The 12,590-nt window shown below is 41.0% G+C and overlaps 1 protein-coding gene across 1 annotated transcript in view; it reads right to left on the bottom strand.

Moving 5' to 3' along the window:
• Positions 1–12,590, bottom strand: part of MTA3 (metastasis associated 1 family member 3) — a gene marked incomplete at its 5' end in the record, with an annotated part of 141,979 nt that overhangs the window by 10,560 nt on the left and 118,829 nt on the right. Inside the window, one exon of the mRNA XM_035897006.1 lies at positions 8,339–8,493. Coding sequence (XP_035752899.1) covers positions 8,339–8,493 — 155 coding nt within the window. The remainder of the gene's footprint in view (positions 1–8,338; positions 8,494–12,590) is intronic.

Genomic DNA, 12,590 nt, shown 5'->3' with positions numbered 1-12,590 from the left:
TTCAGAGAAAGAACAGAGGGTACAGGGACAATTGCCTCCAAATCTTCAACAAAGAAAGCATTTAGGCACCTTCTTAATTTTGTTATGAGGAGTTAGGCATCTAAATGCTTGGAGATACGGACTTAAAAGACCTGCTGGAGGTCTCAAGGGAAGTCTGTGAGGGAGCAGGGAACTGAATCACATTTTCCCTAGTCCTAGGTAAGCACTCCAGCCACTGCAACATCTTTCCCTTACCAGGTAGCTTTAAACAGGGCGAGTATCTTACTACAATGTCACTGCAACTTCATCGTAAAACTGTGAGATTAATACATAGCTCCAAACCAGAATGGTTTTATTTCATTTGTTCTGAAGATTGACAAAGAAAAACTCTGAATACCGTACACTCTTCAAACCTACCAGCTCTAACTAATGTCACAACTTATTCTGAAGTTTGGGTTTTGTTATGCACGTGTTTCCCGTGTATGTATCTATTATTCCTTTTATATGTTTAAAAAATACCTGTATGTTGGGAAAAAAAAAATCAATGAGTTGATTTTAGCTTCACGGAATGATCCTGCTTTTAAAAACAAAATTTTGCATTATCGTAGTAGTGTTACTTTGACTTTAGAACCATAGAATCATAGAACGCTTTGGATTAGAAAGGACCTTAAAAATCATCTAGTTCCAACCCCCCCTGCCAGGGGCAGGGACACCTTCCACTATATCAGGTTGCTCAAAGCCCCGTCCAACCTGGCCTTGAACACTTCCAGGGATGGGGGCAGCCACAACTTCTCTGGGCAGCCTGTTCCAGTGCCTCACTGCCCTCATAGTGAGGAATTTCTTCCTTGCATTTAACCTAAATCTACCCTCTTTCAGTTTAAAGCCGCTACCCCTTGTCTTGTCACTACATGCTCTTGTAAGAAGTCCCCCTCCAGCTTTCTTGTAGGCCCTCTTCAGGTACTGTAGGTCTCCCCAGAGCCTTCTCTTCTCCAGGCTCAACAACCCCAACTCCATCAGCCTGTCTTCATAGGAGGTGCTCCAGCCCTCTGATCATCTTCGTGGCCCTCCTCTGGACCCACTCCAACAGGTCCATGTCCTTCTTATGCTGGGGGCCTCAGAGCTGAAGGCAGTACATAGGTATTTTAAAAGGAGCCAGAGGAAAAACTCGTGTAGATAAACAGTGAAAGAAAATATCTGTAGGTCCATGAAAACTGCTCAATGAGAAACAGATGGCAAGAGATTATGATCTAGTTTCTACACCCCTGGTTGTGATTCTGTATCACAGTACCTCAGCTAGAGCTCAGAGATTTATGATTTATAAGGTGTGAACAGCACGCAGCATTCATGAATAGTCCACACTAAGTAAGGTCAAACTGATAGCTCACAGAAACTATTAAGACTATGGATTTTCAGTCTTGAGTTGTGTATACAACTTGAGTTGAGTGAGTATATAACAACTTTGAGCAGTAGCCAGCCAAGTTAGGACCACTCCTGAGTTGCAGCAAGGGCAGTTCTTCTCCAGATTCCCAATGTGCAGTATTGCCACAGTGACTGGGAACGGCTGTCAGCTCACCTGTACTCAGCTGCAGCCAATCAACAGGATATTTGCAATCCTATCAGGGAGGATTAGATATAATTCTAAGAGATATATTCTGTCATCCTTGCTTTTCAAGATGTACCACAACTATATAATACAGCAGAAATAAAAGAACCAGAAAATTACATCCTTAGAGGCTGATTTTTTGGTTAGAGGGTAGTAGCTAGTGCATCACATTCGCAGGCTTGCAGCTGATGCTCCAAGGGTGCAGCCAGGCATCTTCATGCAGGCGGTTACAGGGTTGGGGTCTAATGGCCACAGCTCCATGCAGGTAAGAAATGAAAATGCACTATGCCCTAGATCCAATTCTTCAAAACGAGGATCCCAATTCAAATCAAATTGCCTCATCTTTATGGAAAGCAGAGGTGATCCTTGAGTGTATATTAAAAAATACTTTTTTTGGTGCACAAATTTTTTTGCACAGTTGGGGACAACGGAAAAATAAAAAAAGAATAAACATACCTATGAACATTTCTGTGATACGACTTGCACGTGTGAAGGGGAAGAAGGAGCAGAGCAGTTAGCACTGGAACCCTGACTTTGATCTAGACCCGCACTTACGGGCTGTAAACCCCGGGCACTGGAGATTTACTCCTCCGCTTTTCCCTTTTCTCCCAGCAACGTGCTTCAAGTGGTAACTCAAACACTGTGCCTGACCTCATCTCAGCATCAAATAAAACATACGTAGGAGGGAGAAGGGTCAAGGGCAGATCATTCGCAACTCTTAATATCAGTGATACTTAGAAGGGTTTGGTTCGCCTGAGTTTTCAGTTTGCTTTTACAGGTACAGGTCAGGGTTTACACTGAAAAAACTACAATGCAGGGAGTGCTTGTGGCGTATGCAGGAGCACAAAGGGCTGTGAGCACTGGCATTACTCTCCCCCACTTCTGCAAGAGAACCAGATCGCTGATGGCAAGGCAAGACTCGACATCTTGCTGTTGCTGGTTGTCAGCCTCACATTCTCTTCTTTCTCAACATGCAACTTTGGTTTTTAAGCTTTTTGTGTTGTGCTATGAGGCATGCATAAATAAAAATGAGTGGTATCGGGTAATTATCATGGCAATTGTGATATCCTTATGCCGTACCTCAACAAATCAAGGGAAGCTTTTCCTTTTAGAGACAGAACATGAAGTGAAGAGTATGAAAACTGCCTATACAACGCTACCTCAGGGATGCCTCTCAAATTATTGTTATCAGCAAAAAGGAAGCGATGTCTGCTGGTAACAGCTAGAGATCAAGTTCTTATTTTAGCAGTTGCAGTTAACTCATTCCCAATGGAGTTGCACTTACCGTGAGAAGGTTTCTAACTGCTTCAGCACTGAAAGGAAACAAGCATCGAGTCATTCAACTGCAGTTCTATATGCAAATACGCTTTTTGACCCATGAAGGGAAAGCATATGGAATCTGCTGCTATAATCCATTCAGCCAAACATTTCCACACATTTCTTACAATGCAAATGCTGAAGAAAAAAATTTCATTTGCCACACAGCGTTTTAGCTGTCCCTATACAAGCAAGATCACCAGCATGCACGTGCGTTCTGCTATGGACAGAGCATGTGTATAGGAACTGTATGCACGCTGCATACCTAGAATTGGTAAGAAAAGTTTTAATCAACACATACGTTTCCCCTGACATCCAACAGCTATATTATTGACTTTATCCATAGATTATGGTTATGTCTTATATACTTCAACAGATATTATGCTGATATATTACTTTTCTATTAAACTTCCAGAGACCACAATACGAATTTTCCCATTTTTTCAAACATTACTTAACTCCCGAGAATGTTGATTCAGTATAAAGAATTTAATTTCACACAATATAATCATTTTCTGCATTAACCTCCAACAGGGCCTACAAAAGAATCCGCATTACAGCTAGTCAATAAAAGGAAAAGAAAACCCAAAAAGCTTCCTTACAGCAAAGGTGATTTAGCACAACGTCCTGAATAAAATTCTTTTATAGTGAAGAGACTTTTGGTTGATCCTACAGCATGTACCTAGTGCTAGGAGAATCCTAGCAGCTAATATCTCAGTATATTAAAAAGTAATAAGTAGTCTCCCTTGGTGAGTAGTGACAAACGTAAGGCTGTTTAAAGAGTGATTTTTTTCAATGAATTGTGCAAACAGATTTGCACTTTAAAATAAAATCTTGAGCAAGTTGTTTTGCAGTAGGGAATGAGAATTCCTTTTTCATTTAAAAAGATTAAGAATAAAGGAAAATACAAAAATGTTAAATCCAGTAAAAGTCAACATAAAATTATGATGTAATGTGAAGGTAAGTGTTCTTGAACTCTCGCCTGGTTTTCTGCCTAGATTAATCCCTGCTTTGAGCCCGCGACTGAACAGAGGCGTGGACATCCCAAGTGAGCTGGACTCACATGGGAAGGTTTTTGAATGGAGAGTGCAGCCTGCCACCACAGATGAAAAAGCAAAACTGGCAACCTCTATATTTACTGGCAAAATTCACTGAGCATGCTGAGAGGTATTCAGGAATATCTCTCTATATATATCAATCAAGAAATTCATATGGGCGATTCATTCATGGCACTAATATGTAGCCAGATGCAAACTCACTCTGTCCCTTCCCTAAACTGGCCAGGGGCTGTAACGACTGGGGCTCAGCACTGGGCTAACGTGCAGCCCAGCTTCACAGAGGCCTCTGGGCTTGCAGAGAGGGGAACACAAATGGGAATTTTGCTGGCGTTTTCCCCCTGGTGTGCAGATACTGATACACAACAGGGGAGGAAACTGACTTCAAATAGCTACAGCTTCAAAAAAAAAAAAAAAGTATGAGGAGGTACATTACAACTGATTTAAAGTACATTCCTGTTCTATTCTGAAGAGCAGGTCAGCACCTAAAATAGGTTGAACTTCAGATGTAAACTCCTGTCTTTATGTTTCAATGACACATAGGCTCACACTAAATTTTAAGCGTACCTGTAGGCACTGTTGAACTGTGGCCTGAGCGAAGAGTGAAGGGCACTGCCCTAAAATTCCAAGGTAACTCCAAGGGTTACTTTGGAAAGCTTAGATGATATATAATTTCTACAACTATTTTCACTGCTCTGGATGTTTAGCTCCCTACTCATTCACCACTACAAATATCTGGAATCTGTGAGTGATTAGATATATGATATTTAACTTTACATATACATATATTCATCTTATCTATTGATAGATAATAAAATTCAGAATGCTAATGTTTTGCATCTTTGGCTAGGTTAGCATAAAATACACTGGCACCTTATTTAGTTTAGCAGCAATATTACATTTTTTTTCTCAAGCAACTATTGTAGTATATTTTTTAGCTAAATGTCTGAGAAACTTGATGTTTTATAGAAATATGCATCTTAAACCTTAATTCACTGCACAAAAAAAAGATGTTTTAGGAAGGAGGAATGAAAATTGTTATGGACTGTTGCAAACAAGACATTATACTGAAAAATATTTTCCCTTTTGCAGGCTGTGGTTTTACTGAAAAATATTTTTCCTTTTGCTGTAAATAGCATGTGTCGGGGCAACACCCGGTATCAATACAGGCTGGGGTATGAAGGAATTGAGAGCAGCCCTGCGGAGAAGGACTTGGGGGTACCGATGGATGAAAAGCTGGACATGAGCCGGCAATGTGCACTGGTAGCCCAGAAAGCCAAGGGCACCCTGGGCTGCATCAGGAGAAGCGTGGCCAGCAGGGCGAGGGAGGCGATTCTGCCCCTCTGCTCTGCTCTGGTGAGCCCCTACCTGGAGCACTGCGTCCAGCTCTGGGGCCCTCAGCACAGGAAAGACATGGACCTGTTGGAGCGGGTCCAGAGGAGGGACTCAAAAGTCATCAGAGGGCTGGAGCACCTCTCCTGTGAAGAAAGGCTGAGAGAGTTGGGTTGTTCGGCCTGGAGAAAAGAAGGCTCCAGGGAGACCTTTCTGCAACTTTTCAATACGTAAAGGGGGCTTATAAGAAAGACGGGGACAGACTTTTTAGCAGGGCCTGCTGCCCTTTTTTATGATGAGGGTGATGAAACACTGGAACAGGTTGCCCCGAGAGGTAGTAGATGCCCCATCCCTGGAAACATTCAAGGCTGGACGGGGCTCTGAGCAACCTGATCCTGTTGAAGATGTCCCTTCTCATTTCAGGTGGGGTTGGACTAGGTGACCTCTAAAGGTCCCTTCCAACCCAAACGAGTCTATGATTCTGTGTTTCTATGTGTCTGTCTTACATGTATTTTTAATGAACAAATACACATGATAAGACAGATCAGATCCTGATACAGCACGAAACAAGTGCCCTAAAGAACAAGTTGTTACCTTGACTGAAATGGGATGATTATTTCTGAGCTGAGAGCTCAGAGTATATTTAAACACCTAATGGCTGCAAACTGACAATGGATTTTTTTTTTTTTTTTTCATTTTCTGACAGGACTGGAAAAATTGTTTGCTGCTCTTTCACAAATGCCATCTCCCTAGCTATCTCTTTCCACTGCAATTATATTGCATTCCACTGTGTCACGGCCGTGCTCAGCTACGTGCACTCCTAGCACAGGGCAGGCTGGCTGTCAGGGACTAGTGTCCGTTCACTCTTCCCACTTCTTCCGCCAAAGAGTAGAGCATTTAATTGTCGTCTCGGGCACCAGAGCATTCCTAGCAGCAGAACCAGGCAGTGCTTTCCACTTCGAGCTGTAAAGGCTGGAGGCAAGTGAGAGCTGAGAGGAGAATGAGCTACACCATCTCTTCTAAATTATCTTGGAGTAAAGGTGAAGAGAATCAAAGGATCAAAGGAGAAAGTTAGAAAGGAGAAAGCACACCTGAGGTAGGGAAGGAATCAATGGGGATGGGATGGGGACAGGGAGGAAAAAAAAAAAGAAAAAAAAAAGGAAAAGCCCTGTGAGAAAGAAGGAATAGATCTCATGTGAAACCGAGTTTCAAAGGACAAAAAGTTGCCGTCTCCTATTAGTTATAGTTTTGATGTTCAATGTGAGTGAGGCACTATTACTCCTCATGTGTTGCTAGCACAGAAGGAAGGTACACGCACCTGTACTGGCACTGAACCCACGGCATTAGCTCTGGTCAGACTGGGAATGGCTGTCCTGGGGGGGCTCAACCCATGCCAGTCCTCACGCATTCCCTGCTGTGCTTCTTCAGCACCAGCCAGAGTGACCCAGCGCGGCATCTTCAGGCACCTCCTCGTCTGAGGGAGTGTCAACGAGGTCTAACTGCCCTATGTTCCCCATACCAGGAGATTTGAAGTGTTACTCCTTAAACTTCTATTGATTTGGAGAAAAGCGGTAGGTGCAGAGTCCTGAGGACTAAGCCCCTTTCTTACCACCACTGAAGGAGGTGAAAGTTCTGCCTTGCTGCCTGGCCTGGGTATGGTGCTCACAGCCATGGGAGTGGGGAGGGGGATTTCCTAGGATGGGAACAGGCAGGGCTATCATGGATGAGTGTTTTGCAAAGGCAGGATTCACCTCACTATGGCTCCATCACCTAGAATTTAAACGTCTAGTCTAGGCCAGTTGTCTGGGCTACCTCTGAGGTCAGCGGGGAGAGACGCTGTCAGTGTAGGACTCACCTCATCCTTTGACAGGCACTTCTCTCTAATAATTGAAAAAGTTTTGAAAATGCGAAAACTTCTGAACTAGCATTTTAGGTTACCAGTCTCACTTTGAGGATATTATCACTAGGGATTAGTCCAATCCTACTAAGCTCTTTGCATCAAACAACTCTCAAAATAGCGAATGCTATCAATCTGGGCAAGATATCAGAAGCCTGAGCTCACCATCCTCCTACCACTCTCTGAATTGTCGCATTCCTCATACAAAAGAAAAATGAAGTGCCATGTTTAATTGATCTTGAAATAACCACCAGCTTGTCACGTACTAGTATTTTGACTTCCCTAGCTGAATCTATGGTCTACCATAAATGGGACTACTGCACATTTTTCTTGGTTAGCTCTATATTTATGTATGTTCTTTCTCTTCCCTCATTTTATTATTTACATTTTTGTTCAACTACCAGCTTTTCTAGGCTTGTGAAATAATCACAGAAGTGATGAGCAGTCTGATGTTACTTGCTGTAATAATCCCCTTGCTTAAGCAAGATTTTAAAGGTTTTTAAATAACAGGCCCAGCAACCACAGCTAACAAAAATAGACTCTAACTTCTTGTCTTAGTCTGAATTAAGTTAGGGAATGGCCAGATCTTAACAGGAGAAAAAAAGAACAGAGGAGCCTCCAGAACACCAGTGACTCTTCCATGACATCAAGCTCTACTGGGAATAGCAAATCTCATTAAATTTTACCAATTAATCTGTAAATGAAGGACTGAAAAAGATTATCATCTTAGTTGCTTGTAAAGGAAAACAATTTCTAGCCTGGAAAAGATGCTCTCTGCTGTATATTTATTGTGTGCTATATATTTTTTCAAGTTCTGAAAATTTTAGAGTATAACCTACATTGTGGATGCATTTACAATTTGCTGAATGATCAGAGGTGCCTTAAACTGCATTGTAGATGAACTACAATTAGTAACAATTAAAAAGTTTGAATCTTTGCCACAGAAAAATAGCCCTGACTAGACGAGTCTTATTAATTGAAATATTGATAATATTAGTATGCAAGAGATGCAAAGTTGAGTGCATGTTTTGACGTAACATTGCTCTTCACTCTAATGCAACCTTAAGTAACAATGACAAAAACTTATTCAAACAGCGGATCAGTAACGTGCATGCAGTGAAGCCTCGTTCCCTGCTTAGATTTCATTTCTCTTACCTGGTCTCTTCTGTAGCTATAAAGAAACCATCATCTGAAGCATCAAGCCAATTTTGCCTCTGTCTCTTGATCACTGGAATGGTGCTTGTCTTAATGGCACTTGCACTGGCTTGCAAGGCCTTACCATTTGTCATATGAACATGGGGAGCAGCATGCTGAAATCATAACAAAAAATGGGAAAGATATTTGCCTGAGAATAAGCATAATTCTGTTAACTAATCCTCCTGTAAAGGGCAGCCTACACACAGCACTCTTCTCAACAACCAGCTAAGTCTTCTTCAACATGTACCTGGGGGGTCAGGTAACACCCTAAGCACATTGACATGTTTTACACACAGTTCTGAAAGCTCTTTAAAAACTAAATTAACTACTGCTAATGCCATTTTACACAAAGGGAAACTGAGACATGAATGAATGCCATGAACTAAGCAGTTCCGCAACAGAAACCTGTTGACTTTAGGAGAGAATTCACATTTTCTGAGCAAAACCCCAGCATCTCAACCAATGAGACATGAGACTTGCTTTTTCATCCAAGTACGGCATTAATCTAATTTTTTAAAAAAATCTGTGCTTCTCACATCATAGGCCCTTACTCTGTCCGTCTTTTTTTTTACATAACAACACCGTATAAGCCTGCTTAACCTACTGCTATTCTAAACGGAAGCCGGGTAACAAAGGTTTGCATCACCTTGCCGTGCCATGGTTCTTAAGTTCATGCACCAGTCACTACATAGGACAGCTGACAGCAACATGTCTGCCTTCATTTTAATACATTAAATATAAACCAACACATTCATTTTCCACTAAAACTTTACTGGGAATAATTGTGCGACAAGAGAGCAAGTGCTCAGATCTAATGAGAGAAGCTGCATGAAAAGGAGAGAGTAAGAATAATATTTTCTATATGGTCTACAGGCAACATTTTGGAAGAACATCCCATGACAAATATATTAATTTTGGAAATAACAGTCTTGTTTGCCACACGATTTATTATCAGCAGGACTAAATAATAACACTATTTGACTAGAACAGACATGATAGAAGAGATTGAACAAAGACAAAAATTCTGCTTATTTATCTGACATGGATTCAGCATCATATTTTCACAGGAAGAAGTACTATTTCTTGGTGAAATAATACAAGTATTCCTCATTACTGATGGCATTTTTGTAATATTCCTAAAACATGCCCAGTTGTGCACATTCATGGGAGTAACCTCTAATTAGGGGACCGATTCCACAGGCACTGAGTAAGGAAGGGGATGGTAACATCCACACAGACTAGCAAAACAGAACGCTAAACTGATCTCTTAAATCATGTCATAGAAATACAACTGCCAAAAATAATAAACAAGGGCCTCATTTCTTCTCTGCAATTCTTGCATTTGCATTCAATGTATCATATTCACGTTATGCCACAACTTTTAACACACCCCAATCCATACCATTTGCTCCCTCTAATAGGGCAAATTTTATGCATTTGACAGAGAACTCCAGCGTTCGTTAATTCAGTGCAAATAACTGAATAATCTCCTCTATGATTCCTTAGATCTGATGTAACAAAGCCAAACAAGAACAAAAAGAGCAACCAGACATCAATTTTGAGTGAGTCACAGCTCACTTGAAAGAGTCACAACTCTTCCTTAGACCTAAACTATTTTCCTTTCTCTTAGATAGAAATAAGGCTTATGGTGAATTTAGTTGCTGTTGCACATAGTTAGGGCTGTAAATCTATCTTTGTGGTCCCTCTAAATATTTGTCTAAATTTTTCCATTTTTTTAATTTGGTGTCTAGACTGAAGTTTGGTTTTCACATATTTTGTTGTGTTGCCTTTGGTGGGGAGGAAGAAGTAAAGCAGATGTTGCTAGAAGTAATTCAGCTGCTATTTAGAATAAATGCGGGATAAAATACATAGTTTGGATGAAATGAGAAAGTCATGGAAGTACTAAACTGATGATCTCTTAGTGTACAAAGTGGATAGTGCTCAAAAAGTGAGTAAGAATTCACGCACAGAAAATGCTGCCATACATCAGATTTCACAGTACATCCAAAGGAATTATTTTTATCTGGCAATGGGCATTGCCATACATTACAGAGGAACAGTCAAGGGCTCAAAGGGCAATTTTTTGCTCTGTTTCCCCAGTCAGAAATGGGTTTCAGTTATCAAATATAGCAGTTTTTATCTTTTCACAGGCTCCTTTCTAACACACCACTGAATGTTTTCCTTTACTCAACACATGTAGGCAAAAAACGTTCAGGAAACGTACAAGGTACAAAAAGTACACTTCCTATGGCATAAACTCTGAAGAACAGTTAAGCCTTATGGAAAAAGCGTGTGTTTTTTCATACTACTTGTTACCCTGGCAGCGACAGATGCCATTACTAGTTCTGAACTTTGTCTTCTTTTATTGGACCCTAACTCTTATTCCTGGCAAGATATAACATTTCAGAAAATAGTGCAAGGGTTACAATGTAATCTCGTTTCTATTGCATCATATTGGTTAGAATTTTCTGGTTTTTTATTTCACTTCTCCCCCAGTCCTTTCAAGCTATTTGAAGAAATTAATTACATTTCAGTTAAGGACAAGAGAAAATAAGATCATTGTTCTCCAGTCTGTATTCCAGGGACCACATTATCTTTAATTTCTAGTTAATCAAAACAATTGAAGTTCTTGAACAACTCAGGAGTAGAAAATTAGGAGTAGAAAGTTCTTTACTTCCCCTGAATAAGTATATTTACCTCTGTGTATAAAAATGAGAATTCAATGCCACCATCATACTAATATCAACACCAAGAGCAAAATGAACTTTCATACAAAGTACTTGTTAAATGTTTGGGGTTTGGTTTTTTTTAATTTTTATTTTTACTTTATTTTCCCCCTCTAGCTCACAGTCATGCTAGGAAGGTTATGAAAGCCTCAGGAGTATTACCTGTACCACCACAGCAGCTCTACTCAATCAAAAAACCCTGCATGCAGAAAGCTCCAATAATTCCATCGTAACACTGCCGTGTGCAATTAGCACCTGGCATTTTCATTTTGACTGTGTACATCACTAACAAGCTGTGCTGTCATTTTGCAACAAAACCACCGGTATGAAGAGTCCCCATACCAGTGGCAGATCACAGAGCAGCACCTGAGCAGCAGGAGCTACACCCAGCGTTTGCTAACTGCACATCGGACAAATCCTCCTCTGGGCCGAGTGACTCCTTTCTCCCAAGTTTTTCCCTCATCTTAATCTGGGTATGTTCATTGAAATCTCTTGTACTCTAGGACCAAACTGTTCCATGCCTAAAAGACACCATGAGAAAACCTATCTTGGAGTGCACGTAAAAGAAAAACCTTGCAAGGCCTAAGGGAGCTCTGGTTCAGGCAATTTTACATCCAATAAAGAACACAAATGCTTAACTCAGCAGAGTTATCTGGGAAGAGTTTCACCGGCCAAACAGGTCTCCATGCTGCAGACTGGACACATCCTCAGTGACTTCTGAGACCAAAGGCAATCTTTCCAAGGTCTTCAACAAGGAGGAGTTTATGGGAAGATAGTTTGTTATAATGTCTTCACAGCTTCACCTGTCCCCTGCTAAGACATTTCTCTTGGGCACCATGCTCAGGTACTTCTCTCTCAGGCTGGTGCACAGCTTGATTTTTGAGAGCTGCTTGCAAGTGCTGCTAATCAAAACTCACCTGGCAGGGGCATGAATTTTCCATCTGCATACACAAACGTTCATTTCCCAGTGAGTAAGTGAGGCACCTCCAATGGTCGATGAATGCAATAGTCCCTTTCATCAAGAAGCTAAATAAGAACGTGTTACTTGCTGCTAAATCTTCTGGAGGCAGCAGCACTCATTCAATCAGTTACTAATTCAATCAGTTGCTTAACTGTAAATCCAGGTCTTTCAATACAAGCTGCATGAGGCATAAGGTCTTGCTATGCCTGAGAAACAGAGGAATTAGTTGTATAGCATCTCTATGCATGTGATATGTGCTGTAGAGGCAGAGAAACAGAGGAATTAGTTGTATAGCATCTCTATACATAGCACGTGATATGTGCTGTAGAGACAACTACCAGTCCAGCAAAGTTTGGATATTATTCCAAGAACACCTACAAAGATACTCGGAACACTTTATATTAAAGGGACAACCTAAGACAGCATCTCTGTTATGGAGGGTAAATCTCCAATCCTCACCGGCTCCCAGAGAAATTTCAGGCACAAGGATATTAGGATGCATGTTGGGAAGTCAGAGAGAAAT

This window comes from Egretta garzetta, unplaced genomic scaffold (assembly GCF_000687185.1).
Source record: "Egretta garzetta isolate BGI_Z169 unplaced genomic scaffold, ASM68718v1 scaffold166, whole genome shotgun sequence".
In the NCBI taxonomy this organism is placed as follows: domain Eukaryota; kingdom Metazoa; phylum Chordata; class Aves; order Pelecaniformes; family Ardeidae; genus Egretta; species Egretta garzetta.
Note: the sequence above shows the minus strand (reverse complement) of the source record. Positions and strands in the feature narration are given on the sequence as shown.